The following is an 11,358-nucleotide window of genomic DNA, read 5'->3' as shown; positions in this document are numbered from 1 at the left end:
CTGGCCACATGACCCGGAAGCTGTACGCCGGCTCCCACAGCCAATAAAACGAGATGAGCGCCGCAACCCCAGAGTCGGTCACGAATGGACCTAATGGCCAGGGGTCCCTTTACCTTTACCTAGAGAATTTGGCTGAAAAATACCTCCTTCCATTTTGATTTTTGAGCTCCAGGGCAATCCCACTGCTTATGAAGCACTGATCCTGTTTTATTGATTGATTGATTGATTGATTGATTGATTGCCTTTCTATCCCCTCCTCATTTAATTCCCCTCAACAACCCTGCGAGGCAGGTTAGGCTGAGAGGCAACGACTGGCTGAGTGGGGATTCGAACCCAGGTCTGTCCCCCCCCCCCCAGGTCACGGTCCAACATTCCAACCAGTGCAACGCAGCAAGACTATTTTTTTGGGGGGGGGGTGCATTGCCAAACGCACCACCCACCCACCCAAGTATCCTTTGCTTTGGATTTAACAGCTTGGCGAGATCCGCATGATCCCTGCCCTCAATTAATCTGATATCCCAAAATGACATTGATGTTTAACAATTGCAACATTTTGCTCATTTGGTTTCGTTTTAAAGAGACACCCCCCCCCCGCCCCCGCCAAAGCTGAGTTTGCTAATCAACTTATGCCAAACCATCCCTAATGAAAGCTCCTACCCACCCATCATGGAAGAGCAGTCAGCCAATCAGAAATGATTTGAGTCCTACGCATCAGAGCTGGAAGGGATTTGAAGGGGAGAGGAAGTTCTCCATGTAAATTCCCCCAGTCCAAATGTGCATGCAAAATTTATATATATATTGGGGGAGGGGGTGCGGCAACAAAATTGTTGCAGTGTGGACTGCTTCTGCCCATCTTCCCAGCCAAACTGTCGTTTGAACACACACACACACACACACACACACACACACACACACTTCTGCTAATTTGTTAATAAAGCTTGCTTTTTTATCCTGCCGAAACAGACTCCCAGGCCGACTTTCAAATAAGTGGTACCTTGGTTCTCAAACTTAATCCGTTCCGGAAGTCCATTCCAAAACCGAAGCATTCCAAAACCAAGGCGCGCTTTCCCATAGGAAGTAATGCAAAACAGATTAATCCGTTCCAGACTTTTAAAAACAACCCCTAAAACAGCAATTTAACATGAATTTTACTACCTAACGAGACCATTGATCCATAAAATGAAAGCAAGAATCAATGTGCTGTACTATAAAATAAATAAGACAGTATAGTAGATGATGAAAATAAAAATTTAATTTTTTTCTTACTTGCTCTGATGATAGTCATTTTTTGGAGGGGGGGGCTTTTATCCATTTCCGCAGTCACACAATCCATCAATCAGTAGCTGACCTGGGTTCCACACAGTCACAAAAACAAATTGACCGAAAAAAGCCTCAGAAACAAAAACGCAAAATAAATAGCAAAACCAAAAGCGCCAACTACAGTGGTACCTTGGTTCTCGAACTTAATCTGTTCTGGAAGTCCGTTTGACTTCCAAAATGTTCGAAAACCAAGGCGCAGCTTCTGATTGGCGCCGGCACCCCGGAAACAATAGCCGACAGCCGCATCGGACGTTCGGCTTCCGAAAAACGTTCAAAAACACTTACGTCTGGGTAAGGTATCACTGTAAATCTTGCATTTTTATCCTGCTCCGCAGCCGAAACAGACTCCCAGGCTGACTTTCAAATATCAACAAGGAAATTGTACCCATCCTCAGGTTTGCAATCTAAGAGACACAGCACAAAAGGAAAAGGGCCTGGGAGGGAGGAGGAGGGGAAGGCACCATGCTACAGAGTTAGAATCATAGAATCATAGAGTTGGAAGAGACCACAAGGGCCATCGAGTCCAACCCCCTGCCAAGCAGGAAACACCATCAGAGCACTCCTGACATATGGTTGTCAAGCCTCTGCTTAAAGACCTCCAAAGAAGGAGACTCCACCACACTCCTTGGCAGCAAATTCCACTGTCGAACAGCTCTTACTGTCAGGAAGTTCTTCCTAATGTTTAGGTGGAATCTTCTCTCCTGCAGTTTGGATCCATTGCTCCGTGTCCGCTTCTCTGGAGCAGCAGAAAACAACCTTTCTCCCTCCTCTATGTGACATCCTTTTATATATTTGAACATGGCTATCCTATCACCCCTTAACCTCCTCTTCTCCAGGCTAAACATGCCCAGCTCCCTTAGCCGTTCCTCATAAGGCATCGTTTCCAGGCCTTTGACCATTTTGGTTGCCCTCCTCTGGACTTCTTGTAGTTCTTGTAGGAAACACCAGAAATGGAAGAATTTGGAGAGGAGCCAAAATGTGCTTGTCGTTCACCAGAGTTAAATAGCATCAGAAGTCCTCTTCTGGAAGAGTCCAGTGACCCATATACTCCAGAATCACACTGGCCAGCCAGATACCTGCAGTGGCGTAGCGTGGGTTGTCAGCACCCAGGGCAAGGCAAGTAATTTGCGCCCCCAACCCGTGGATTTGCGCCCCCTAACCCTAACCCCCAGATGTTGCGCCCGGTGCGGCCGGCCCCCCCTGCACCCCCCATGCTACGCCACTGGATACCTGTGTATCTGAGACCTACATGTCAGCCTTAAAACCAAAAATGCAGGCAAACGGTTATAGGCCACACAGCTCTATGCAGAGAAGTCCTTTTTAAAAAAAAAAAAAAAAAGATATTTATTGATGTTTTACAAAAAGAAGAAAATTACAGAATAAAAAGAAAACAAGAGAACAAAAAGAGAAAAATACAAAAAATAAAAAAATACATAGAAAAAAAGATACAAAATACAGAAAAAGTAGATAGAAAAAATTAAAAACAAATCAATTTTTTCATATCTTAAATTTCGTTTGCTTATTTCCCTGACCTCCTCACACCTCCCTGTTTTGTATTCCCATTCACATGGTTAGTTCAGCAAATCCTTACCCTCTTTCATTTATCTTAACTCTATATCTCAACATATTATAACTATATATTTTCATCCGTTATCAATCCATTTTTACATATTCTTATTGACCTTGTTGCTAAGGCCACTCAATTTCAATCCAACATCATTTTAACATTCATTAATTTTACAATGTTTCTGCAAATAGTCTTTGAATTTCTTCCAATCTTCTTCCACTGACTCTTCTCCCTGGTCTCGGATTCTGCCAGTCATTTCCGCCAGTTCCATATAGTCCATCACCTTCATCTGCCATTCTTCCAGGGTGGGTAAATCTTGTGTCTTCCAATACTTTGCAATGAGTATTCTTGCTGCTGCTGTAGCGTACATAAAGAAAGTTCTATCCTTCTTTGGCACCAGTTGGCCGACTATGCCCAGGAGGAAGGCCTCTGGTTTCTATGCAGAGAAGTCCTGATGGAATTCAAAGACCTAAGTTAGCATCTAAATTTGATACTGATTTGTTTAAAAATATGAAAATCAATAAATTGACTGAATAAAAAATTTAAGGTCTTAGATATATATATAAAAGATCAATGTTCATAACTGGATATATAAACCACATGTCAGAAAAAGTCCTGAAACCATTTTGCCCCTCCCAAATTGACCTCAAATATTTCTCTGCAAGGTCGAAGGAAAATGTAAAAGCCTCCCCATTGTCTTTTCGTTCACAAATCCTGTCTTAAGGGTATGTCTGTGTATGAATAGGGTGAGCCTGTGACCTGGCTCAGGAACTAAGTATTTATTATTGCAAAAGACTGGCCAGGCTCCCCAGGTAATCCAACCATTAACAGGTAACCTGCCAGACAGGAGATAAACAATGAGCTCAGATTTCTGTTGTAGACCGCCTCTTCTGTGGTGTAGGTATGATGTTTCTGGGGGTGGTCTTGGACTCCAGGGCAGGCAATTTAAAATGTCTATATAAGGGCGGACACACCTTGGTTCTGGGTTCCTCCTCCTTTCCTGCGTGTGAGAGGAGCATCCTGTTGCAACAGATCAATAAAGATCAGGCTTACTAGCTGCTTTCCTTCAAAATATTCTCTTTAAAAAGTTGACTGGAAAATAAGGCGTTAGTTAAAAGGAATGTTAAGAGATTAGGATTTGCTAGATTAACAATTTGAACTAGAAAACAAGAAGGGGAGGTATGAGGAAGTCAAAGAAACATGTTATTGAAAAATTGTTACTGAAATTGATTTGTTTTTAATATTTTTCTTTTTCTTTTTCTTTTTGTGTTTGTATAAAATTGGAAAATTGAATAAATATTTATAAAAACAAAAACAAAAACACAAAATATTCTCTGGTTGGCCTCTGTTCTTTTCTCCGAACGATGGAGAACCTACAAAGGACTCTGTAAGGGCTCTTGTGTCCCCCATAAGCGAATAAGGGCAGATTTTTGTTTATTACATGGCAAAGGCCTAAGTTAGCCTTGTCCATGGATTTCAGTGGGCCTACTCTGAGTAGGGCTAAAATGGGAATCGTAGACTTGTAGAGTCATCTAGTCCAACCAAAGGGTTCTGCCTCACGCTTTTTACCAATGGAGACCAGCATTCCTGGTTCCCCCATTTCACACCACCTCCTGTCTTGTATCGCCCTTTCTGCTGTGAGGACAGGCCAAGACTCTTCAAAAATGGGCAAGCCAGCCTACGAGATGGGCAGGCTGCGCGAGGAGGCTGTCGAGAGCCTAGAGACCCCCCCCTTCCCCATCTCCTCTGCCCACCCCAGATGGCGGATCTCGTTTTTCCATGCCATTTCCCCCTCTGCTCTAGCCTAAGTCGCAGTGACAGGCTGGGATTACTCTGTTGCTCCAAACGCATCAGCGAATCTCAGCTTGACTCTGGATTTCGGGAAGCAGGAAAGCTCCAGAGCCGGGGGGGGGGGGGATGGGAGGCCGGATCTGCCTGTCTTGCTGGAAAGTGGGCTTCTCTCTCCGTCACCAGTCATCCTTTCCAGGTATTCCTGGATGCAGTCCCTGTTTCCCGACAGACACCTGCCTTTCCCACCTCGCTCGTGTTCTCTGCCAGTCCCGCTCAATGCAACATGAGTTTTTGCTGCTCTCGCCCGGAGGCAAGGATGTTCCAGCTACAGGCCCCAAACCACAGCCGAAGAGGTAGCTGGAGAAGCGAGCTGGGGTGGTGTGGGGGAGGCTGCACGTAAGGACACGAGAAGAGCATGGAAAGGAAGCAATATACCGTATTTTTTGCTCTATAAGACTCACTTTTTTGCTCCTAAAAAGTAAGGGGAAATGTGAGTGCGTCTTATGGAGCGAATGCAGGCTGCGCAGCTATCCCAGAAGCCAGAACAGCAAGAGGGATTGCTGCTTTCACTGTGCAGCGATCCCTCTTGCTGTTCTGGCTTCTGAGATTCAGAATATTTGTTTTCTTGTTTTCCTCCTCCAAAAACTAGGTGTATCTTGTGGTCTGGTGCGTCTTATAGAGTGAAAAATATGGTACCAACAAAAATAGAATGGTTAAGCAAACTATGCGAGTACTTGGAGCTAGCCAAATTGACGGACTTGATAAGGCGAAAACCTAAAAACATGGTAAAGAAACAGTGGGATTGTTTAAATGAGTATTTATAGAAATACTCAACTACGGAAATTTGGTTATGCCTATGCTCCAACTACTGCACAATTGCAGTCATTCCACACACTAGCAAGGTTATGCTTAAAATTCTACAAGGAAGGCTCAAGCAGTATGTGGACTGAGAACTCCCAGAAGTGCAAGCTGGATTTTGAAGGGGCAGAGGAACCAGAGACCAAATTGCAAACATACGCTGGATTATGGAGAAAGCTAGAGAGTTCCAGAAAGACATCTACTTCTGCTTCATTGACTATGCAAAAACCTTTGACTGTGTCGACCACAGCAAACTATGGCAAGTTCTTAAAGAAATGGGAGTGCCTGATCACCTCATCTGTCTCCTGAGAAATCTCTATGTGGGACAAGAAGCTACAGTTAGAACTGGATATGGAACAACTGATTGGTTCAAAATTGGGAAAGGAGTACGGCAAGGCTGTATATTGTCTCCCTGCTTATTTAACTTATATGCAGAATTCATCATGCGAAAGGCTGGGCTGGATGAATCCCTAGCCGGAATTAAGATTGCCGGAAGAAATATCAACAACCTCAGATATGCAGATAACAGAACCTTGACGGCAGAAAGTGAGGAGGAATTAAAGAACCTTTTAATGGGGGTGAAAGAGGAGAGCACAAAATATGGTTTGAAGCTCAACATAAAAAAAAAACGAAGATCATGGCCACTGGGCCCATCACCTCCTGGCAAATAGAAGGGGAAGAAATGGAGGCAGTGAGAGATTTTACTTTCTTGGGCTCCATGATCACTGCAGATGGTGACAGCAGTCATGAAATTAAAAGACGCCTGCTTCTTGGGAGAAAAGCAATGACAAACCTAGACAGCATCTTAAAAAGCAGAGACATCACCTTGCCAACAAAGGTCCGTATAGTTCAAGCCATGGTTTTCCCAGTAGTGATGTATGGAAGTGAGAGCTGGACCATAAAGAAGGCTGATCGCCGAAGAATTGATGCTTTTGAATTCTGGTGCTGGAGGAGACTCTTGAGAGTCCCATGGACTGCAAGAAGATCAAACCTCTCCATCCTTAAGGAAATCAGCCCTGAGTGCTCACTGGAAGGACAGATCCTGAAGCTGAGGCTCCAAGACTTTGGCCACCTCATGAGAAGAGAAGACTCCCTGGAAAAGACCCTGATGTTGGGAAAGATGGAGGGCGCAAGGAGAAGGGGACGACAGAGGACGAGATGGTGGGACAGTGTTTTCGAAGCTACAAACATGAGTTTGACCAAACTGCGTGAGGCAGTGGAAGACAGGAGGGCCTGGCGTGCTCTGGTCCAGGGGGTCACGAAGAGGCGGACATGACTAAATAACAACAACAACAACAGACTAACCTTGTGCGGACTATAAAGAATATAAATAATTTAATGGATTATGGAAGATCTTAAGGGATCTAAAGATATAGAAGTGAAGAACAGAGGCAAAGGAGAATTAAATAACAGAAGAAGTGTGGTTTAGATGGTGGAAGTCTTTAAAGATATTTTCATTAAGATTTTTATTTTGTAATGTATATAAGTGTAATTCTGGAATCACTGTTTATGGAAAACAGCATTTCTTATTTCTTTTTTCTTTTTTACGTTTCCTCTTATTTTCTATCTTCTTTCATCGTTTATGTTTGACAAATATGTAAATAATTGTGTTTTTTGCAGATATATCTGGAAATTTGATTGTATTATTCAATAAAGTTATATTTTAAAATTTAAAAAGAAGAAGAAGAAGAACCTGGAGGATCAGGCCCCGTGGCCCATCTATAGTCCAGCCTCCTGATCTCACAGGGGCTGACCAGACACCCCAGCGGGAAAAACCGCAAGCAGGATCCGGCCACACGAACTACTCTCCCCCTCTTAAGTAAGGGAAGATAATAAGGATATATAGATAATTTGAGAAGACTGTAGAATGCGAAGACTCCTGTAAATTGTATAATGTGGGGGAGGAGGGAAGAGGGGGCGGAGGGAAGTGGGAGGAAGGAGAAAAGAATAATATGATGGATTGAGGAAATAGAAATGTAAATGTATGGGGGGATGGGGAGGAAATGGTGTTGGCTTTGGTACATCTGTATTGTAATGTAATATGTGAAAACCAATAATAAATAAATAAATAAATATTTAAAGAAACCCCAAGAACAACTCTTCCCCTCTTATGCTTTCCAGCGACTGAAAATGATTATAAAACAATTTTATAACTTTGCTTCTCAATTTCTGTTGTGTCATTTTGCACCCTGCGATTTGCTGCTATTATTATTATTTTTATCGATTGTCATTTAGAAATTGTTTATTGCAGTGGTTCAGAGTGATTCTCTGTTTCCTTGTTATTTGCTGATGTTTAATTTTATTGCGCTCTAACGGATCGCTGGATATTACTTTATTTGATACAAGTTGTTAATTTTATTTTTTTATTTTTTTACCAACAACCAAAACACAAACAATGAAAACAAACAGTGAAAAACCCCCAGGCGACTGATACATTGGGCATGCATAATCAATGATACCATATTCAAATCAACCATATGTACAATTCTATATACCTTAACACTCCTCCCTCCACAAGGTTTATTTAACTTTTAACATTTTAATTGCCCCAAATTGTTCAAACAAGTTGTTAATTTTAAAGTAATGCTTTTATGAGGACAATTTTTGCGTTGGATCGGATTGTTATAAGGTGTGTGGTCTTCGTTGCTTCTTCAGCTTGTAAGCTGCCCTGTGTATTGTAATATAGAAAGGCAGTATGCAAATTAAAAGTGAAATGAAATGAAATGAAATGAAATGAAAGTGGTATTCAGACGGATTGCTTCCATCCTGACTAGGAGCCTCCAATAGCCCCCTCCTCCTCCATGAATTTGCCTAATCTTTTATAGCCATACAGACATCCCTGCCTCTTGTGGCAGGGAGTTCCATAGTTTAGCACTGCGACGGATGAAGAAGGACTTTCCTTTTTTTCTGCCCTGAATCTTCCAGCATTCAGCTTCATTGGATTTCTGTGACTTCTAGTCTTTTTTATTTATTTGTTAATTTAAATTTTATTAACATATAAAACACATACATATACATGGACACAACACACATACACAACACACGACCTTATTTTCATAACATAAAACATACCTACATTACTCCATATAGTTCCTACCTATACTGTACATAGGGACAGTCTCAGCCAGTAAAGTGAGATGAGCGCTGCAACCCCAGAGTCGGTCACTACTGGACCTAATGGTCAGGGGTCCCTTTACCTTTACTGTACAATTTAGCCATTTCAGGCGGAAATCACCTGCGCAAAATCACAGGCTCCAGACGAGGAGTGCAGCTTCCCAAGGGACAGAGACGAGCATAACTCCCATGCATATCAAGTAATGAAGAAACTTGATGTCGGATCATCAGCTTCATAAACAGTTGCACATTTCCCCCCAGGTTGGCTCCCTGACAGCCTCCGCCACCCTGTGTCAGTGTTTCACCTTTTGTTACTCGGGCCTCGATGTATCCGATCGACCTCTCCAGCGCCGTCAGCTTCTCATTGAGCGTGGCCAGGCGCGAGCGGCAGGACATGTCGAAGGAATTGCGGAAGTCCACGATCTTCTTGATGGAGCTGGTGGTCACCTCAATGTACTCGCGGTTGGCCCCGTCCTGGTGGATCTTGTGCTGAACCGGGTCCGCCTGCACAGACATGACCGACTGCTGGGAGCAGACCACCCCCCTACTTCTCGGACGTATTGGATCAGCTCCAGCCTCTTCCTTTTCTGAGAGACTATCTCTGAGTCTATTCGCTCCTATTTGTGCTTCCTGCGAGCTTTGGCTGTGTTCTGGCCTGCTCTCAGCTACTGCCTTATCAGCCAGCCTGACAAGGTCAGGAAGAGTCGAAATCTGCAGCTGCCAGCTCTCCCCTGCCTGGCTCACATCTAAGCCTCTCTGTTCCTGTCTGCTTTCTGCAGTTGGCTGCAAACCTTCGCTGGGAGCTGGCTCATTCCTGACACAAGGCAACAGAGGTATGAGGACCAGAGTTTTCCTTCTACTAGGCGGGCTCCCTTCCCAGGTGGATGAGCCCCACCTGCCTCTCACTTCCCTCTGCAGCACATGCAGAAACCGCCTTCTTCTCCCCCCCCCCCCACTTTCAAAACATAGTACTTTTATTCTCTTGGAAAGGCAGCTGTATATTACAAGGCCTAAAGTTGTGAAAACACACACACCAAGAGATTACTTCAGAAAGCAGTTTTGTGGTCTTAAAAGTTACAGTCCTTTAAATGTTAAAGCTTTCTCCACAACCACACGTTCCTTTGATGTTTGGCTTACTGGAAACAAATTCACTGGACAGTTTGTCTTCTATATAGTCCATTTCAGTTCCTAGAAGTGAGAGTTGCACTTTCGTTTCAATACTCTAACACCATCCTGTACTCCTTCCTCATCAGAGTCCCCCTTTGATTTTGTGTATTCTAGTGTATAGGAAAGTCCATTACTGCCTCTTGTACGGACACCAACTTTAATGCCTACATGGTCAGGTTTGTCTTTAAGCAGTTGTTCTGTCTTCTGCACTCCATCTGGTACGCAGGATGAGACCCTCCCTGCCCGCGGACTGTCTCGCCGGAGTGGTGCATGCTCTAGTTATCTCTCGCTTGGACTACTGCAATGCGCTCTACGTGGGGCTCCCTTTGAAGGTGACTCGGAAACTACAACTAATCCAGAATGCGGCAGCTAGACTGGTGACTGGGAGCAGCCGCCGGGACCACATAACACCGGTCTTGAAAGACCTACATTGGTTCCCAGTATGTTTCTGAGCACAATTCAAAGTGTTGGTATTGACCTTTAAAGCCCTAAACGGCATCGGTCCCGTATACCTGAAGGAGCGTCTCCACCCCCATCGTTCTGCCCGGACACTGAGGTCCAGCGCCGAGGGCCTTCTGGCGGTTCCCTTGCTGCGAGAAGCAAAGCTACTGGGAACCAGGCAGAGGGCCTTCTCGGTAGTGGCGCCCACCCTGTGGAACGCCCTCCCATCAGATGTCAAAGCGATAAACAACTACCTGACATTCAGAAGACATCTTAAGGCAGCCCTGTTCAGGGAAGTTTTTAATGTGTGATATTTTAGTGTATTTTTGGTTTCTATGGAAGCCGCCCAGAGTGGCTGGGGAAACCCAGCCAGATGGGCGGGGTACAAATAATAAATTATTATTATTATTATTATTATTATTATTATTATTATTATTATTATTATCACAGCAGAGGGGGTTAGTGTAAGGGCGGCTCTAGTGGCCTGAATCTTCCTCTTGCTCACGGCCCGAATGGTGGCTCTGACCATGGAAGAGACCATCTCTCCCGCTCCGGCCTTTCAGCCCGTCCTCCGAAGTTGTCCATGGACACGGCGGACGGAGCAACGCCCAGAAACTGCCTTCTTGACCATTGGACCCCCACTTGGTCTCATCCACTCAATCTGCCGGATCCTGTCTTCACATGCAGGGTAGGTCCCTAGCTCACCGAGTGTTTGAGACCTATCGGCTCCCCTCACCTGGTTTGGCCGGCCTGTCAAAGCCGTTCCTGGAGTGTGGGGTATGTTTGTGCATGCCTGGGGGGGGAGGAGCAAGGGGTCTGCCATCGACCCCCACTAACCCCCCTGGATTTATTCTGAATTGGTGTCCGACGACGAAAACTTCAGAAGCCGCCGCAGCTGTCAGATGAGATTAATAATAATAATAATAATAATAATAATAATAATAATAATAAAACACTCTGGGCGGCTTCCAACAAAATATTAAAATACAGTAATGCATCAAACATTAAAAGCTTCCCTAAACAGGGCTGCCTTCAGATGTCTTCTAAAAGTCTGGTAGTTGTTCTCTTTGACATCTGATGGGAGGGTGTTCCACAGGGCG

The 11,358-nt window shown here is 44.3% G+C and overlaps 1 protein-coding gene and 1 pseudogene across 2 annotated transcripts; both read right to left on the bottom strand.

Moving 5' to 3' along the window:
* Positions 1 to 8,767: 8,767 nt before the first annotated feature.
* Positions 8,768 to 9,179, bottom strand: LOC310768113 (putative protein BRICK1-A; the record flags this gene model as incomplete). Its single annotated transcript, XM_083625822.1, has 1 exon — positions 8,768 to 9,179. Exon 1 carries the CDS (start codon positions 9,164 to 9,166, stop codon positions 8,768 to 8,770), a length of 399 nt encoding a protein of 132 aa, XP_083481948.1. The 5' UTR covers positions 9,167 to 9,179.
* Positions 9,180 to 9,603: 424 nt separating this feature from the next.
* On the bottom strand, positions 9,604 to 11,003 carry LOC310768112 (iron-sulfur cluster assembly 1 homolog, mitochondrial-like; annotated as a pseudogene). The gene is made up of 2 exons: positions 10,691 to 11,003; positions 9,604 to 10,032 (listed from the first exon to the last, which is right to left on the bottom strand). The product of its transcript is annotated as an iron-sulfur cluster assembly 1 homolog, mitochondrial-like (transcript).
* Between the last annotated feature and the right edge of the window lie 355 nt (positions 11,004 to 11,358).

This window comes from Podarcis filfolensis (assembly GCF_964270895.1).
Source record: "Podarcis filfolensis genome assembly, chromosome: 8".
Taxonomy (NCBI): domain Eukaryota; kingdom Metazoa; phylum Chordata; class Lepidosauria; order Squamata; family Lacertidae; genus Podarcis; species Podarcis filfolensis.
This window is presented reverse-complemented; position numbering and strand designations above follow the sequence as displayed.